Genomic DNA, 19,900 nt, shown 5'->3' on the forward strand with positions numbered 1-19,900 from the left:
AGACCAGGCTGGTCTCGAACTCACAGAGATCTGCCTGCCTCTGCCTCCCGAGTGCTGGGATTAAAGGCATGCGCCACCACCGCCTGGCGTAACCTTGTATTTTCATATGTTCTCTATAATATCAGTGACCAAATGAAAAAGACATAACAACACATGCTCACAGTTATATAGAGAAAATGGAACCGTCTTGCATTCTTACTGGAATTGTAATCATTTTGTAAAACAGATTGGCAGTTCCTAAAAACAATTAAGCACAGAATTGCCATAGAACCCTGTAGTTCTTTCCTGGATTGAATCCAAAATATTGGAGAGCCGCAGATAAGGTAACTTACAAACTTGAATTCAGGTTTCCTAATTCCAAGGGTTTTTGTTGGATAATCTTTGTCATACTATGCATTTTGATCATTTTCTTTCCAACCCCCCAACTCTTCCCAGATCATTTTACCCTCCCTACTCACCCAGCTTCATATTTGCCCCCACCCCCAGAAAACCACAGAAGACAAAAAAGCAAAAGTCAGAGCAAATATGCAAACCCAATAAGAAAAAAACCCACAAAAAACAAATAAGCAAAACATGGAGTTATTCAAAAGGAGGGAGAGCAGGAAAGAATGTTTAAGAAGCTGAACCAAGCAGGTTGGTACACACCTATAATCTCAGGAAAATTTCTATGAGTTAAATTACAACGTGAAATCTAGGCTATAGTGTAAGTCTATTTCTCAAAAAATAAAGAAAGGCAGGGGCAATCCCACTTGCCATTATATACACAAAAAGAGAGAATGTTATTCACAATATTGTTATTGAGTAAAACTGAGAAATTCACTATTTCGTAAATATAAACAAACTGATATATGCATGTAATAGTTAATTATTCAATCATGAAATGAAGTAGTCTCGTCAGAATATAAATGAACCTTTAAAAGATCTTGGTATTTGAAAACAAATTCACACACAAATTTAACAAATTCAAACAGAATTTAGATAGATCCATAGAGACAAATAGGAGGTAAGTAGTCGGCTAGGATTAGGTGCAAAGTGGAAGTGTAGAACAGTGGATAGCTAACAAACGTGCTCTTTGGGGCAGGATGATGAAAATTGATGGTGGTAATGGTTTCATAGTTTTGCAAATATGAATTGTACACTTTCAACAGGCTAATGAACATAATTTCTTTTACCTCTTATTTTATAATTTGTCAACATCTAATACCACATTGAGGATATGTTTTCTTTCTGTTGTTCAATTGTTTACTTCTGAGCCATCTCTTACTATTTAGCTTAATTTTTTTTTGTAGTAATAGATTATAAGTGCTTGGGTTTTTTTTTCTGTTTTATTTTAGCATCAAACTGATTGTATTTCAATTTCCTTCCATATACATAAACATGACATTTATGAAGATGAGGATACAAAACCAAAGTTAAATTGTATTAATATTAGGACATTTGAGAGTAATGTGGTATGTTGTACTCTGGGCATTGTATGTTTTAGTATGTATATTCTTATTTTTGTATCAGATAGATACATACTTCATGGTTTTAACCATATAATACTATTTTGCTATAAATGCTTTCATGTCGGGCTGGAGAGATGGCTCAGTGGTTAAGAGCATTGCCTGCTCTTCCAAAGGTCCTGAGTTCAATTCCCAGCAACCACATGGTGGCTCACAACCATCTGTAAAGAGGTCTGGCGCCCTCTTCTGGCCTTCAGGCATACAGACAGAATATTGTGTACATAATAAATAAATAAATATTTAAAAAAAAAAAGAAAAAAAACGCTTTCATGTCAAATATTTTAAAAGAAGACATTAGGCAATGTGTATGCTTCAAGAGTCATGTCAAGGTTGTTCCTGGCTCAAATAGCATTTCCTTGCTCTCACATGGTCTGAACCAATAATTTTTATTTTCTCCTTAACTAACAAAATGTATTCATTGGACTTGTAGAAGACATGAGTTTGGTACCCAGCATCCACATTGGGCAGCTCACAGTGCTGCCATCACTAGAGGATCTGATACTCTCTTTTGCCTTCCATGGTCACTGCCTTCAGATGTACACGTGCACGCTCACACACACACGCACACTTTTTTTTTTTTTTAAATAAATGGGGCTGGAGAGATGGTTCACTCTAGAGTACTGGCTGCTCTTCCACAGGGCCCAGGTTTGATATCTAGCACCCCCATGGCACCTCACAACTCTCTTTAACCTCATTCCCGGGGATTCCATACCCTCTTCTGTACTCTGGATACCAGGCATTGCATGCATATAAACATTAAAATGTACTCATTTTGTATACGTATAGTGTATACAAAACAGATAATGACGACATAGAAAGTAAGTGGTTGTTTCCAGTAGAGAAATCTTGAAAATCCCTTTGTACAGATAAACCTAAAACTTGTGACTTGAGGTAAGGACCAACAGGGTTAAACAATGGAAGAATTTTGAAGTGGAAATGGCAGTATTATCTTCAATATAAACTTTGTCACAACTTTCCACTAGGTTGTGTTTTCATTATTTACCTTCAAGTTTACTGTAGGACTGTAGGTACTACAGAGATCCTTAGACCTTTTTCTAGTTCTAAATTGATAACATGATTTATACATGACTTCCTGCTTCTTTAATCACTTCTAATATATTACAATGAGAAGTAATATATACTAATACTCACCCCTTCCCCATCCTATCATCCTACACTAGAACTTTCTGAGGAAATAAAGTGAAAAGGGAGACTGTTTGCAGGACAACTCCAAAGAGAAGAACCTTCCCTAAAGTGTTTGGTCACAGTTCTTAACAGGTAGCAGCATATGATCTGGGGAAGGAGTGGTGCTTGATATAAACTCTTGATAACACAATTTTTCCTTGTCAATTTTCCTCTAGTATCATCTAGACTGTCACAGCCATCCTCTCCCCAGTCGGGCTGCCCATCACCCACCATTCCAGCAAGTAAAGTCATTTCTCCATCACAGAAGCACAGCAAGAAGGCGTTAAAGCAGGTAATTGTTAAGTCTGTCTTTATCAGAAAAATAATCTTTCCAGTTAAGAATAGTTATGAAAGCCAGGCGGTGGTGGTATGTGCTTTATAATCTCAACATTCAAGAGGCAGAGGTTAGCCCAGTCTACAGAATGACAGCTTCACAGAGAGACCCTGTCTTGGTAAAATGAGCCATGCGGTGGTTCACTGATGGAGGAAGGTCATTGGTTAATTAATAAAGAAACTGCTTGGCCTTGATAGGTTAGAATATAAGTGGGTGGAGTAAACAGAACAGAATGCGGGGAGGAAGAGGAAGTGAGGTAAGATGCCTCAGACAGTTTGTATGTTGTTATTTTGGGGCATAAGCTAGCCAGGCGGCCAGGAGCTGTGTAGAAGGAACGCAGCCCACAGCTCCTTCTACAGTTAAACCTTTAGTTCTGTTGTATAATGAACAATGATGTATCAAAATCCTGTTTTAATAAAACACTGCATCAACTCTTTTGTTAATTTCTCAAAACTTATTAAAAGCATTTAGATTCATTTCTTTACATGGTAAATGTCAACAATCTGCTGATTTGCTGCTAGTAATTTTTATGCTCTATGTTTATCACCCATTGTGTGTAGGGTTTTGGTAAATCCTTTTGAAGATGTTTTGGAAGACTCAAGATTTTTTTCCTACTTAAAGTGCATGACCCGAATCATGAATAAGTGTTTAAATTTTCAGGGCTTTTCTCATGTCTAGTCTGGTAATTGTTATAGGGGACTGGGGATGAAACTCGTAGCATTACACAGTAAGTAAATGCTTCTCACACTGAGTCACAGTCCCCATCCTCAGGTTGGTTGGATCTTATAATGATTCGGTAGATTTTTTACTATTAATCTAATATATAGAATCATTGTTAGCTTTCTTAATATTATACTAATTGGAAGTATAGAATAGAACTTATATGTTCATTCTTTACATAGGATACATATATATATTTCAAAATCAGGCATGATGTAACACACCTTTAGTCCTAGCACTACTTTTGAGGCGGAAGCAGGCAAATGTCTATGAGTTTGAGGCCAGCCTGGACTACAAAGTGAGTTCCAGGACAGCCAGGGCTACTACACAGCAAAACTCTTGCTTTTTTTTTTTTTTTTTTTTTTTTTTTGGTTTTTCGAGACAGGGTTTTTCTGTGGCTTTGGAGCCTGTCCTGGAACTAGCTCTTGTAGACCAGGCTGGTCTCGAACTCACAGAGATCCGCCTGCCTCTGCCTCCTGAGTGCTGGGATTAAAGGCGTGCGCCACCACCGCCCGGCAAAACTCTTGTCTTGATAAAACCAAGAAACAAATATTTTGTAGCACACATCTGTAATCCTATCACATTGCCTATCACATTGGAGGCCAAGGAAGGGAGAGAAGCATTTGAAATCAATGTGGGCTATAAAGTAGCAACAGGCGCCTGTCTGTCTGTCTGTCTGTCTGTCTGTCTGTCTATCTATCTCTATCTTTGGTTTTCTAGTGCGTTTGAAATGAGAAAATTTCACCTGTCATTAACATAAACTGTGTAGTTGTATATTTTATTCTAGATTTGGGGAGAAAGTTGTAGACATTATCTTTCCTCCCTAGGTTGGAAAAATAATATTGAAAATTATATTCCTTGCATTATACTGTGCTTTGTTGTCTAATAAAATAGACTATTAGTTTTTCTATTTTTGAATCAATTTTGGAGATTTTTGTTAGAAAATGGACCATTTCTGGGCTAGTGAGGTTGCTCAGTGGGTAAAGGCACTTATTCCTAAACTTAAAAATCTGTGTTCACATTCCTGGAACCCACATGGTGGAAAAGAAAACTACCTCCCTGGAGTGGTTCCTGACTTCCATTTCTATGCCCTCCCACCCCCAACTCTATAATTAATTAATTAATGTCTGTTTGTTATAAAAAGAAGTAAAATTTTCTTTTTACTTGATTATTGCATATACTCTGTAAAGTTATCCTTTGTTTTTTGTTTATCCTTGTTCATTTATTTCTTCCCAATATTAATTGCTAGTTAAGTTTTCTTTTGGAATTTTCAAAGAGCTGACTTTGGATTGCTTTTGTTTTGAGATAACACCTCGCTGTATTGGTTGGATTGGCTCAATATGTTTTCCAGGCTGTTGTGTCCCTCCATCCACCTTTGTTCTCTCTCTCTTTTTTTCTTGAAATGCTTTGTCTGGCAGCATAGTCATATAATCCTAGTACTCAGGAAGCTCAGGCAGGAAGATCCTAATTTCAAGGCACCCTGGGTTATAGAGCAAGGTACTGCCTAGCAGCTCCCTCCAAGAAGCAGCGAGTGATCAATAAATACAAACTTACAAGTAACTAGGAAAACTTTTGAATGACACCATTTTTATTCTCATGATTTGGTATGAGTAAGAAATTTTATTATAATCAGAAAATGACAAGTATGGTGAAAATTGTTGCTTCTATATTGATATACTATAGTAAAAAAACATTTAATCATTAAATATGAATGACTGAATGAAGGACCCTGAATGGTAGGCAAGTACTCTGCCTCTGAGCTATATCCCCAGCCACTATAACCTTATTGAAGAAAATTTTACACTATCTATTAAATTTTAAATGTACATGCTTTGAGAACATTCAATTAAACATTTTAACTCATGTTATAGAAAGATACACATAAAAATATTTCTATAAAAGTTTGTAATAGTAAAAACCAGGCCTAACATATATTATATGTTATATGTAGATACTGCACATATTTGTTCACATCTGTCTAAGATAAATCAGTTGGGGTTGTATAAACATTTTTGTTTATAAGATGGACAGTTGTAGAGCATTAGAAGCTTATGCTGTAAAAGGTTGTTCTATGCAGTTAAGAGATGAAGAAATCACCAAAAGATGCTGCTGTAACAGAAGACACAATTTCAGTTCCCAGTTCCCACAATGGGCTGACAATTGCTTATCTTTTTTTTAGCTCAGGGATTCATAGTCTGTTGCGGGAGGAACGTAGATGGGAGGAGTAAACAGAACAGAACTCTGGGAGGAAGAGGAAGTGAGCTCAGAGACTCGACAGCTCTCCTCTCAGGGGCAGATGCCTCAGAGAGACACGATGCTCCACTCTTGCGGGCAGAGGCGAGAGCTCTGCTCTCTGAGGCACACGTGATGAAGCTCCGACCCAGGATGGACGTAGGCTAGAATCTTCCTGGTAAGCGCACCTTGGGGTGCGACACACATGATTGGAAATGGGTTAGTCCAGGAGCGAGAGTTAGCCGAGAAAAGGGCTAAAGCTAAAGAGCCAAGCAGTGTTTAAATGAATACAGTTTGTGTGTTGTTATTTCGGGCATAAGCTAGCCGGGGAGGCGGCCAGAGTGGCGGGAAGCAGCCCGCCGCTCTTATTACTACAATAGTCCTCTGCTGATCCTAACAGGTGGTGTAGTCAGGGCACAAACACATATCTTACCTAGAACTAATATAAAAATAAAGGGTTTGGAGATAATGGCTCGTTGATTAAGAGTGTTTTCTCCTCTAATAGAAGACCTGGGTTTGGTTTTCAGAATCTGTATCAGATTATAGTTTAGCTTCAATTCCAGTGGTCTGATTCATTTTCACCTCTGCAGAGACATGCACAAACATGTCACATACTTAGATACATGAATAAAATTAAGTAATTGAATCTTAAAATGTTTTAGGGTCTGGAGAGATGGCTCAAGGGTTAAGAGCTCTGGCAGATCTTCCAAAGGACCTGGTTTGTTTGCTCACTGGTTATCATCCCGTAACTGTCTATAACTTCAGTCCCAGGAATCCAGTGACCTCTGCTGGCCCCGTTGGGCACTGCATGCACACAGTATACAGACACGGAGGCAAAACATACATACACATAAAAATAAATAAAATCTTTTAAAAGAAGGACCCCTGATAGAGGCTGCACAGTTGGCACAGTAGGTCATGTACAAGTAACCATGTAAAAGTTATACATGGCATTTTTTTTTGTCTGTAATCACCTGACTAGGGATGCAATATTGGTAATTCTGTGAATTGTAGGCCATTTAGTCTAGATGGATCAGTGCAGTGATCTCTGGGCATAGTGAGAGAACCTGCCTTGAAAATTGAAGGACTCTGTTAGAAAAGACATTGATGTTGACTTTGTTCTCCACGAATACACATATATAAATACAAAAGACCATTGCTGAATGGTTAACCCATTGGCCCCAGATTTTCTTTGAACCATCCTATCAGAGTATCTGGAAGCCTGGTCAGTAAACAGGTTGTTTTTTTATGAATGATTAGAACTCACAATTTGAAATTTTTTGAGACTGAATGTTATTGTATCATGCTGACTGCTCTGAAACTCACAGAGATTCTCCTGCCTCTGCCTCCCGAGAACTATGATTTAGGGTGTGTGTCATAATTCCTGGCTCAGAGTCCATAAACATTTTAAATTATGTGAAATTTAAAGTATTTAAAAGTTCTTTTTTTATGATTTATTTATCTTTATTTTATGTGCATTGGTGTGAAGGTGTCAGATCCCTTGGAACTGGATTTTCAGACAGTTGTGAGCTGCCATGTGGGTGCTGGGAATTGAACTCGGGACCTTTGGAAGAGCAGGCAATGCTCTTAACCGCTGAGCCATCTAGCCAGCCCTAAAAGTTCTTTTATTACAAGTTGTTTGCAGGACCAGGACCAATGGCCACACAGTTGTGATCTGCCATAGTGACGTTGGGAATTGAACATGCATTCTCTGCAAGAGCAAGAAGTGTCCTTACCTTCTGAGCCATCTCCCCAGCCCTTTTTATCTCTCTCTGTGTGTGTGTGTGTGTGTGTGTGTGTGTGTGTGTGTGTGTGTGTGTGTGGTGATGATCACGTGTATGTATATATGTCTCCATATCTGTGGTTGCACTGATGTGGATGCACATTCATGTCTCCATACTTTATATGTATGTAAGCATGGACATGGGTACATGTTTACGTCTCCACACTATACCCGTGAGTATGGCTGTATACTTGTCTCCGTGTCTATGGGCACATGAATATGGGTGCATGTTCATGTCTCCGCAGTTTAAATCCAATTTGTAAGATTTGGAAGAGGGAATTTTTGTTAGTAATTCTTTTCGTTTTGTGTGAGTGTCTGTGCCTTAGCACGTGGAGGTCGGAGAACAACTTTTGGGAGCCACTTTTCTTCAACTCTGGGTCCTAGGGATCCAACTCTGATATCCGGGTTTGGAGATTGGTGCTTTTACCCATTGAGCCATCTCACAGGCCTTCTTTCTTTTTTTAATGGTCATTCTAAATAATATCATGCTACCTCTATTAAAAGAAGAAAAATGACCTACAATGTCCAGAAGCAACTAACTGTTGTTATCAGAACCTACATTACAGTGTCCTTTCCGCTCTTTATTTCATTGCTATAAATAACTAAGACATTATCATTTAGGCAAGTCTCTTTGCTCTTACTCAGGGTAATTTAAATACTTATTAAAATGTAAGGTCTGTGAGTCATAAATAATACAAATAATTGCCTTTTTCATAGAATTAGTGCAAATTAAGCTTACTGGTACATGACTTAGAATTCTGTTTTGAGAAATTATGAAAGTATGTAATTCTCTAATAAGATTGTAATTTCCTTGCCTTACTGCTGATTTTTAAGTTCTGAAAAAAAATTAATGATTTTTTTTCTTACAGCTACATATAATGGAATAATCTTGGCCTCCCCCCAAAGTACCCAAATTCTGTAGGTCACTTAGTCCTTGTGTCAGTTTTGTTAAATTTAGGATTTTTTTCGTATTGAATAGATGTCAGAGTAAGTTCTCGCCATAACTGATGTCACTCACTTTTACTGTAAACCTGTTTGCTTATTTCTTACTGCCAGTTTTTCTTTATAGGCCCTGAAGCAGCAACAACAGAAGAAGCAGCAGCAGCAGCAATGCAGGTCAAGCATGTCCATCTCCAATCAACACCTCTCTCTCAAGACTGTCAAAGCAGCCAGTGATTCTCTACCTGCCAAACCCGGTAGGCAGTTTGACTAGTCTCCCCTCCCCAGTGGAATTTTTTTTCTCCCAGATTATCTGAAATTTTGATATTGTAAGTTATTTTACTGTACTGTCTATTTTTAAATTATTCTTTTCCTAGCATTATCTTTCTGCTGCCACAAAACTGATATAGATCCTAGGATAAGGTGGTGTGCAAACCTTCAATCTCAGCAGTGGGAGGCAGAGGCAAGGACAGCCAAGGCTATACAGAGAAACTTGGGCCTTAGGCAAATGTATGCAACAAGTAGGGTTTTTTGACTTAGCCTTCCATGCAGCCTCAAAGTGAACTTGTTACATTTTAAATGCTCTCGTTTAAAATATGAAGATGGGGCTGGAGAAATGGCTCAGTCAGTAAGAATGTGTACTGATCTGATTTCATCTTCTGGTGTCTGAGGACACTGAGTGGGGCAATAACTTACACGCAAGCAAAAGACTCATACACAAAATCAAAATAATTTTAAACATAAAAGTTAAAAATTAACTATGTAGGCTTTCTAAAAATATCTACTCTTTAATTTCTGTTGGCTATGTTTACATAAACTTGGTATTTGTTGTTGCTTTTGTTTTTTAACTTTGTTTTGCCACATACTTTGTTTTTCATTATATAATTTCACCTGAATACCATAAGCTGATTCTAGCAACTGCCTTATCTAAAAGTCAGTGGTCTTAGTCTTGAAGATATTTTCATTTTTGTTAGAAAAGCATTTGTGACTAGAGATTAATAATGTGAGAGAAGATGTAATGGATTTTATTTATAAAGCTTTCAAGAGACCTACATTTCTTCATTTATTTCCACGGAATAATGGTCTGAATGTTTTTATTTTATCTTATTAATTATTAGGTTTATTGTTATCTGGGAGCAACTTCATGTGGAAGTCTGGGGCTGACTTGAAGGAGTCACTTTTCTTCTGCATGTGATAAGTCAGGCTGTCAGGGTTGGTACAGCTGTCTTGCTATCCCCTTGGTGGACTTTTGTTTATGAATCCCAGTGTTACCCATCTTCAATATTTTTTTCTCCTAGCTCTATGGGAAGGAAAGCAATCTGATGGACAGTCAAGCAGTCCCCAGAACTCAAACTCCAGCTTTTCTCCCTCAGTGAAAGTGGACAGTTCTCTTCTAGGCTTGGGGAAGAAGTCTTTCCAGAGGTCTGACAGACTTCACACAAGTAAGTTAGTTTACAAAGACTACGTTTTCAGTGCAATGATGTGTTCACAGTATGCTTAAAATTCATCAGCTACTTGCTTGAGTTTATTGTAAATTTTTAATTTTATTTTAAAAAGTCAGGCATAATTTCTTTTCTGTTTTTTTCTCTGTGTTATTTTCTTGTTGTTGTTGTTTTGAGACAGGGTTTTTCTGTGTAATAGTCCTAGCTGTCCTAGAACTAGCTCTTGTAGACCAGACTGGCCTCAACCTCACAGAGATCTGCCTGTGAGCAAGTTAATAGAAATAAATGCTCAGAATAGTGCCTGGCACCTAGGAACCCTTCATAAGTTTGCAGCTGCTGTTACTGTGGTAATCGTTACTATTGGCATTATTTGAAATACACGGAGAAGTTCTCTTCTAGACTTAACACTGTTGAAGTCCTGCTTGTTCAGTGAATTCTGAATATATTGATTCAAGGTTATTATTCTAAAATAATGAACCCTGTGGTCAAAGTGATTGAAGTGATGGCTTAGAAGTTGAGAGCCTATACTGCTTTTTCAGAGTTTGACTCCCAACTCATCTCACTACTTTCAAAGTACTCCAGCTCTCAGGGACCTAATTCCCTCCTCTGGCTTCTCCTGTACTCATGCACATACAAACACGTGCATGCACATAATTTAAATTAAAAATAATACTTGTTTCTGGTTTTTTGTTTGTTTGTTTTGGTTTTTTTTTTTTGAGACAAAGTTTCTCTGTGTATCCTTGGCTGTCCTGGAACTTACTCTGAATACCAGGTTGGCCTCAAACTCAGAGATCACCTGCCTGCCTCCTGAGTTCTGGGATTAAAGATGTGTGCCACCACCATGCAGCAGTGCATCCTTTTAAATGTTTGGTTTGGGTGAGCTTGGTTAATGATTGCACCAGATATGCTAAAATCTGCTCTGTGTGAGGACTTGTCCCGTTGTGGTAGTCGGCCTCACACAAACACATGATTTGTGTGTAAGAGAAGTGTCTTAGCCTAGCTTTGAGCTTGTGATCCTCCTCCCTCAGCATTCTAGATGTTGGGGTTATAGACATGAACCACTCTGCGCTGGCCTTTAGGTATTTAAAGCTATTTTGTGTTAAATGTTTTCTTGTTTAAGTTGATCTATTGGTCACTTACAGTTCAGCCTGAATTATGTACTAGGCCTGCCGTGTATGTATATAGCAAGATCCTAGCCACAAAAGTAAAGTAAGATCTTCCTGATGAATTCCTCATTATTATTTACTTTATCAATCACTGATAAGTGTTTTGTTTGGTTAGATTTCACCTGATATGCCTATTTATTTGTGTGCCCTTGTGCTTGTATATTTCTCTGTAAACAGTATTTAATTGGCTGGTATTTTTTTTAATATTTATTTATTTATTTACTTACTTACTTACTTATTTATTATGTATACAATATTCTGTCTGTGTACATGTCTGCAGCCAGAAGAGGGCATCAGACCTCTTTACAGATGGTTGTGAGCCACCATGTGGTTGCTGGGAATTGAACTCAGGACCTTTGGAAGAGCAGCCAGTGCTCTTAACCACTGAGCCATCTCTGCAGCCCAATTGGCTGGTATTTTTAATTCTCTGTGATAGTCTCTGATCTTACTATTTTTGCTTTTGCTAATCTAATGTACTAGAACTTGTATTTTATTTTGTGCAGAACAAATGGAGCAGCACTGCTCCTGATCAGGTCCAAGTGCGGAACAGTTGTCTCAGGATATTTGTATACTGCCCAAAATTGTATCCTTAGACACAGATCGCCTGGCGCTTGCACTGGATTTTTGAAAATGTAAGATTTCTGAATGATAAATTAACTCCCCAAATTTTTTCTTTCTTTAATTTTGCAGACAGGTTTTCATGTAAAAGGCCAGGTATTTAGCCACCTTGGCATTGATTAGTTTTGGATGTCTTAAGCTCTGTTACACATGGCTTTCTGTGGCTTCACTCTACAAAACATACTTACAACATGAAGATACATCTACAAGAAATCTACGTTTCAAGGGTTTTACAAATCAGTCTTGTATTTGTCCCCTGAGTTGACTGTCACAGATTTCTCTCTCCTTGTTAATTCATTTGCCCAGCTTAAAGGTCCACTTAATGCAGCTCAATGTTATGACTGGGCAAGAGATTTACAGTTCCTGTAGGATATCATGTGCAATTATTCACATCTTCTAACCATGAAGGAATTCTGATTTTTAGCTTTTCGAGTTCCTTTATTTGTTGTCTCAAAAACAGTATCCTCTGCTCTCGCAAAATTGCTTGAATTTCACATGCTCGAACTAATTTTTTAATTCAGTATATATTTCTGAACACTTCCCATATTATGGGCTTCTTCATGCAATCTTGATGCCTGTTTTTCTGCATGGTCCACAGGCCATCCTTGAACATGTTTTATGAGATTATCATTGAAGTGTGCTGCTAGTGTAGGTGTTAATGAACACGTAGGCTGAGCAGATGTATTTTGTGATACAACTGTTGCATTTGATACATTACTACTGGAAGTATGATTTGGACCAGGTGATGGGCTTATCTGGCTACTTAAGCGCTGAAGACTTCAAGGAGAGACAGGCTCACGGCCCTGCTGCTTGTCAGCAGTTACAGGCTGCTGTGTGGCTGACTGTGACACCAGTCCTTGCTTAACTACTAGAGTACTAACCTTTGGCTGTGATGAAACAGGTGGAGTACTAATCAAAGGTTTGATAGGGACTGTGTTAGCCTGAGGTGTGCTTATTCTTGGAGACACATAGGATCTTGGGGATGAAGCATTGGACATTAGAGACCTTGGAGACTGATCAGATGGCTGGGCTTGTGTAGAGAGCTGGGCAGCTTGAGAAATCAGAGAGGTGATGTTGAAGGCAGATGGTCCAGCAGTAAGAAACTTGTGGATGACAGACTGCAGGAAAGCTGCTGTAAGAACTTCATTTATTTTGGATATATCCACATTAGAATTGTTAAACTGTAGGTAGCATGGCTTGTAAAGCAAGAAGCAACTGTCTAAGATTTGGGTCCTGAAGTAAAGGAGGTATTGGTGATTGTGGAACAGGAGAAACAGGTACTTTTGAAGCAGATGTTGGAGGTGAAGATGTGGAAGGAGTTGTGCAAGAATGTGATACTGATTTGTCTCCTGGAGCAGATTCTTTTCTCTCTGTTTTCTGTGCAGGGACAGAAGCTGCGGATGTAGGCAGTTTTGATAGAGTAGATGCTCCATTAGCATCAAATGATTTCTTTGGCTGGTGATCAGACTGAAGTGCAAATGGACTAGAAGGAACAGTGCTTGGGATAGTGGTTGGATGAACCACTGGTGTAGAGCTACTGTGAGTCTCTGCTCTTGGCAGTCTGTAGTCTTTGTCATTGTGTCTGCTTGTTTGAGACAAAATATTCTGTGGGAGCAAACTGCTGGCATCGCTGGAATGCTTGTCTTCCATCCCACTGGTGAACCCACTGGTGGCTGTTGCTTGCCTCACCTCTTCTGTAATCCCTATCTTTTGGGAAACAATTAACTGCCAACTTATTTGCTTCTTTTTGTCTCTGTTCTCTTTCAAGCCACACTTTTGTTTTTTCCCACTGTGATACTTCTGTGCGGCAATTGTAGTAATATTTTTTCCAGAAGAGCTAACATGCTCAGACTGGTCATCTGCAGAATCATAAGGTGCATTTGAAGTTTTGCGTGGATTATTGCTTGAATTAGAAAAATGTGAATTTGAACTATGAAGAGCACTGTGGTTGTGTGAATTTTCTTGTGGCTAGTAACTGGTCCCACCTTCCCTTTCTCTCTTTGAGTATGCACATTTTTGGCCTTGCTGTGACCTGTGATGTCACTGTATTTGTTTTCAGGACTGTCAAATAGATCTCTGCAACATTTTATTCGGTGGTAAAGGATCTGCTATGTCTCGCATCTTTTCATGTCTGTGATCACCACTACTGGGGTGACTCTTTGCCAAACACTTAAAGAACATGGAAAGGCTGAGAGTCTCCCTTCCAGTTGTGACAGCCATCACTGAGTCTCTGCTGTTTCCTCGAATACATTACCATCAATGCCCGACTGTGTGTGTGTGTGTGTGTGTGTGTGTGTGTGTGTGTGTGTGTGTGTGTGTGTGTCTGTCTGTCTGTCTGTCTGTCTGTCTTCAGGACTCAGCACACCTCCCACCTCCTGTTACAGGACCTCTCCTGGGGCAGCCTGGGGCAGCTGCACCAACTGCAGCCCTAACTGGAGGGAGGGGGCAAGAGGCCCTGTTCTGGTTCCCCGCAGAGAGCGAGCACTTCCAGCCCTTCTGCCCTCTCCCCCACCACACACTTTTTTTTTTTAAGAGCTGAGTAATATTCCATTGTATAAATGTCTCACATTTTCTTTATCAATTCTGTTGAGGGACATCTAGGTGTTTTCCAATTTATCGCTACTTTGAATAGAGTTATCATGAGCATGTCAACCATGCTGTATCTCTGTGGTAGGATAGAGCATCCTTTGGGTACATGTCCAAAGAATGATACAGTTAGATCTGAGTTAGGTTGATTTTCAACTTTCTGAGGAGCCACCACACTGATTTCCACAGTGGCTATATAAGTGCTCTCCCACCAGCAATGGATGAGTGTTTCCCTAATTCCACATCTTCACCAGTTGTATTATTGATCTTAACCATTCTGACAGGTGTAAGGTGGAATCCCAAAGTAGTTTTGGTTTTCATTTCCTTGATGGCTAAGGATATCGTTTAAATGTTTCTCAGCCTCTGTCTTTATTGAGAATTTTCTGTTTAGATTTTGTCTTAGGGTTTTATTGCTGTAAAGAGCCACCACTACCACAGCAAAAGGAAATATTTAATCAGGCAGCTTGCTTACAATTTCAAAGGTTCAGTTTAGTATCATTACAACAGGGAGCATGGCAGCATGCAGGTAGGTTCGGTGCTGGTAGCTGAGAGTCTTGCAGGCTACAGGAAGTCATCTGAACAGTCAGTCACTGAGAGAAACTTAAACAAGAGACCTCAAAGCCCACCCCTATGGTGACACACTTCATCCACAAGGCCTCACCTCCTAACAGTGCCATTCCCTTTGGGGGCCATTTGGGTTATTTTTTGGTTTGGTCTGGTTTGGATTTTCAAGACAGTTTCTTTGTGTATCCTTGGCTGCTCTTGAACTCTCTCTGTAAGCCAGGCTGGCCTGGAACACACAGAGACCCACCTGCCTTTGATTTTTAATAACTGAGATTAAAGGTATTTGCCACCACTGCCCAGATAGGTTGCCTTTTTTTTTTTTTAAATCAAGTGTCTTGATTATATTTTGGGTATTAGCCCTTTATCGGATGTATAGATGGTAAAAATCCTTTTCTGTTTGTTAGGCCACAGCTTTGTCCAAATGCCATGTCAATTGTTGGGGTTACAAATGAACACCTCCGTGCCTGATTTCTGTTACTCATCTTTGATATTGCTGGGGTTTTTTTTGAGATATTTATTAAAACTTATTTAAATTTTGCCCTTTCTCATTATCTTTTTTTAAATTATTTTTTATTTATTTATTTATTTATTTATTTATTTATTTTTTGGTTTTTCGAGACAGGGTTTCTCTGCGGCTTTGGAGCCTGTCCTGGAACTAGTTTTGTAGCCCAGGCTGTCCTTGAACTCCAAGAGATCCGCCTGCCTCTGCCTCCCGAGTGCTGGGATTAAAGGCGTGCGCCACCACTGCCCGGCTAATTATTTTTATTGTATGTGCACTGGTATAGGTCTTTGTGAGGGTATTAGATCTTGAGTTATAGACAGTTGGAAGCTGTAGTGTGGGTGCTGGTAATTGAACCCATGTCCCCTGGGAAGAACATCCTGTGCTCCTAACTACTAAGCCCTCTCCCTAGCTCCCTTTCCCCCAGTCTCTTAAGTCTCTCTCTGTGTGGGATATGGCCAGGCCTTGAGTTCGCCATGCAGTGGCGGAAAACCTTAATGATCTTCATGCTTTTATTGTCCAAGTGCTGGGGTCACAGGTGTTAGCTGCTATACTAGTCCTGCTTCTTTTTAAAGTCTGTTTGTTCTTTTTTGTGTGTGTGTGGGGGGTGTTAGGGTTTCTCTGTGGCTTTGGAGCCTGTCCTGGAACTAGCTCTGTAGACCAGGCTGGTCTCGAACTCACAGAGATATGCCTGCCTCTGCCTCCCCAGTGGTGGGATTAAAGGCATGCGCCACCATCGCCCAGCAGTCTGTTTGTTCTTGATTGTTGTTTCCATTTGCTATTTCTTCATGTATTTACAAATAGCTACTCTGTATTATGTTTTCCAGATGAGATATGTCTAAGTATAAGTCTGTTGTTTCTGAATTCTAATGACATTCATAGTGGCATTCTTTATAATTTATTGGATAATTTTTGTGATTGTGTTGGATTTTAATTTCTAGGACTCCTGAGGGCCTGATTTGAGGAAAATTCTTTCCTGAGAGTGACTTTCCTTGTACTTCAGCCAGGAGCTAGTGGGTACTTACACCAAGGATTGAAGAAATATCTCTATACAAGTGTATAAGTTTGTCAGGGGCCAGGTAAATGACTCAGCGGCTAAGAACACTTGCTGCCAAGACCGACAACCTAAATTTGACCCCTAGCATCCAAATGGTAGAAGGAGAGAATCAACTTGTGAAAGTTGTCCCCTACCTCCATATACGCTCTGTGGCTTATACCCTCCAACACACAAATGTACACACAATGTTTTAAATTTGTTAGGTATTACAAATTCTCTTTAAGATTATGGTGTAAATTTCAGTGCCACCAGAAATATTTAAATTTTTTTCTGTATTTATTTCTACATACCTCCTATTCCTGTATTACTATGTTTGCTTTTTTTTAAAAAAAAAATAGAAACCAGTTTTTATTTACATTAAGTTGCATTTTTATTTTTCAATCCCAAATTTTATTGCAAGATTTAATTTACGAAATGAGAACTAATGATGGAAAGATGGAAGATAGCAAGATAAAAATGAGATTCAGTGAAAATAGTAAAATGTATAAAAATGTACAAAACCAAAACACTGCATTTAATTAGTACTACTAATCTTTGTGTACTCAAATCTCTCTGTGTGTATATATTTCAAGTTGTTGCTTTTTTTTTTTTTTTTAAACAAAAATGCAGCCCATGCTAACTTGGTACTCAAGGTTGCCTTGAACTTCAGGTATTTCTGCCTCTGCCTTTTAAATGTTGGGATTACAAGCATGTACCCTCACATCTGGCTTGGATTTTCTATTTAAAAGTCTTTCAGTGTCCTCTGTGTGCGTGTGTTAGTTAAGATTGTGTACATATGTGTGAATATGTATGTATCATAGTGCCTATATGGAGGTCAGAGGAAAGTTTGAAGTGATGGTCCTTACCGTCTGCATTGTTTAAGACAGGGCTCACGCCTCTTATTTATTCATTTGAGACTTATAAATACATATATTTTGATTCTTTCTATCCTGTTGACCCTCCAACTTTCTCTTGGTCATCCTTTAACACTTTTCCCTCCCAATTTTATGGCTTTCCTTTTTTTCTTTTTTTTCCCTTTCAAACACACCAAGTCTAATTAGTGGTGAGGCAGGGTCTCTACTGTTTGCCACTGCAAACACAGGTTGGCTGGCCTGTGAGCTTCCTGTTTTTACTGCCTATCTTTCTATAGGAGCCATGGGATGATAGACACCTTACCACACCCAGCTTTTAAATAGGTTCTGGATACTGCAATTGAGATTCTTATGTTTACATGTCAAGTCTTTTTACCCACTACCCATAGTGCCATCTCCTCAGCCAGATTTTCTGTTTCAAGAAAAGGAAATATTCTTCATATTTGTCATTTCTCATAAAGAAAGTGTGATGGTGGGCTTGGTGATGATGGCGCACGCCTTTAATCCCAGCACTCTGGAGGCAGAGGCAGGCTGATCTCTGAGTTCAAGACCAGCCTGGTCTACAAAAGCGAGTTCCAGGACAGGCTCCAAATGTACAGAGAAACCCTGGGGGGGGGGCACACTACATTTCTGAGATCTTTAATTCTCATTTCTTCAAAGTGTACTGTTAAATTTTGATTTTCTTTTTTTTTTTTACTTTAGATAAGCTATAGTTAGAACCAAAACTGTGAAAGGAGAGCCATGTGATGAATTACTGTTTTCTACTTTTCGTAGGACAAATGAAAAGGACTAAATGTGCTGACATTGATGTTGAGACCCCCGACTCCATTCTGGTTAATACTAATCTTCGCGCACTAATTAACAAGCACACCTTTTCACTTCTTCCTGGAGATTGCCAGCAGCGCCTGCTTTTACTGCTTCCAGAGGTGGATCGACAGGTGCGTTATGTCAAGCACGGGGTTTTCTGATTAAATGAGGCTTCTGGCATTCATCACCTTTAGGACTCCATAAGATTTCAAGATAGAACCTCATGTATTCTAGGCAGGACTTAAACTTACTGTGTAGCTGAGGCTGTCTTACACTCTTTACTCGTTTACTTCCCGAGTGTAGGGTTATAAATGTGTGTTACCATGTCTATTACATGTGTTGCTAGAGATAAAATGCAGGGCTTTGTGTATGCTAGGCAAGCATGTCTAGTTCTCAAGTTTTTTTTTTTATTTTCGAGACAGGGTTTCTCTGTAGCTTTTGATACCTGTCCTGGAACTAGCTCTTGTAGACCAGGCTGGCCTTGAACTCACAGACATCTACCCACCTCTGCCTCCCACAGTGCTGGGATTAAAGTGCACCACCACTGCCAGGCTAGTTCTCAAGATTTTTTAAGATATCTTTTTATGTGCTGTGAACAAACATGCCAGATAAGGTACCACCAATTAAAAAAAACAAAAACAAATTCAGTATGAAAGGCAGGCCTTTTCCCTAGTGTTTAATAGCAGACTATCTTTGTTGCCTCATTTATAGGAAGAGACTTAAAAGGTAAGCTGCACAAATCATTATGGCTAGTTGACAACCAAATCAAATTGAAGACGTTCTTGTTCTTCTTCTTTTTTTTTTTTCCTTTTCTTGTTTTTTGAGACAGGATTTCTCTTTGTAGCCCAGGCTGTCCTGTAACTTGCTGTGTAGATCAGTCTAGCCTAAAACTCAGATCTGCTTGCCTCTGCCTCCTGAGTTTTGGGATTAAAGGCATTCACTAAGTCTGTTTTCTCTGAGACTTGCTTTCTTAGTTCTATAATTAGCATGTGTGATGAGTCCTTTTGGATGATTCAATCAGGTATTTTTCCAGCTATAGGGATTAAAGGAGAGCTGTTCCTAATGGTTGCATTCTCTGCTGTATCTCTTTCAAGAAAAAAAAAATTTACTTTGGAGGATATTCATCTAGTTAATTCTTGGTGGAAGACTGAAGCTTCGGCATGTTTTTAAAGACCTGGTGTTGTCATGTCTCTTTTCTTGTTGTGGACGTTTTCGTGTCCTGTTTGTGTTGTTCCCACCCCCCAAGAAGAATTGTTGGCAGGATTATAGGCTTGTAATACATGAAAGATGACTACTACCTATTTGTGGAGGTCTGATGTTGTTTTCTCAGATGCACTGCTGAACCTTTCTGCTTTCTGCAAGAAGGTTGCCACAGCTGGTTTGTTGTTGTAGTGATGGTATTAAAGGTTTTTTGATTTTATGTTTATGATGTTTTGTATGCATGTATGTGCAGTGTATGTGTGCCTGATGCCTGAGATGGCCAGAAGAGAACCCTGAATTATGATGGTGCAAAGCTGCCATGTGGGAGCTCGGAACCAAACCTGTATCCTCTGAAAGAGCAAAAAGTGCTCTTAACCACTAGCCATCTTTTTCTATTTCTAGTTCAAATTCA

The 19,900-nt window shown here is 39.1% G+C and overlaps 1 protein-coding gene and 1 pseudogene across 2 annotated transcripts in view; one reads left to right on the top strand and one right to left on the bottom strand.

Moving 5' to 3' along the window:
• Asxl2 (ASXL transcriptional regulator 2) overlaps positions 1–19,900 on the top strand; it is a 76,572-nt gene that overhangs the window by 43,590 nt on the left and 13,082 nt on the right. For both annotated transcript variants that reach the window (XM_005360858.3, XM_026785978.1), the window contains 4 exons: positions 2,867–2,982; positions 8,829–8,955; positions 9,997–10,140; positions 18,256–18,419. In XM_005360858.3, coding sequence (XP_005360915.1) covers positions 2,867–2,982; positions 8,829–8,955; positions 9,997–10,140; positions 18,256–18,419 — 551 coding nt within the window. The remainder of the gene's footprint in view (positions 1–2,866; positions 2,983–8,828; positions 8,956–9,996; positions 10,141–18,255; positions 18,420–19,900) is intronic.
• Positions 12,308–14,184, bottom strand: LOC101999275 (annotated as a pseudogene).

This window comes from Microtus ochrogaster, linkage group LG3 (assembly GCF_000317375.1).
Source record: "Microtus ochrogaster isolate Prairie Vole_2 linkage group LG3, MicOch1.0, whole genome shotgun sequence".
NCBI lineage: Eukaryota > Metazoa > Chordata > Mammalia > Rodentia > Cricetidae > Microtus > Microtus ochrogaster.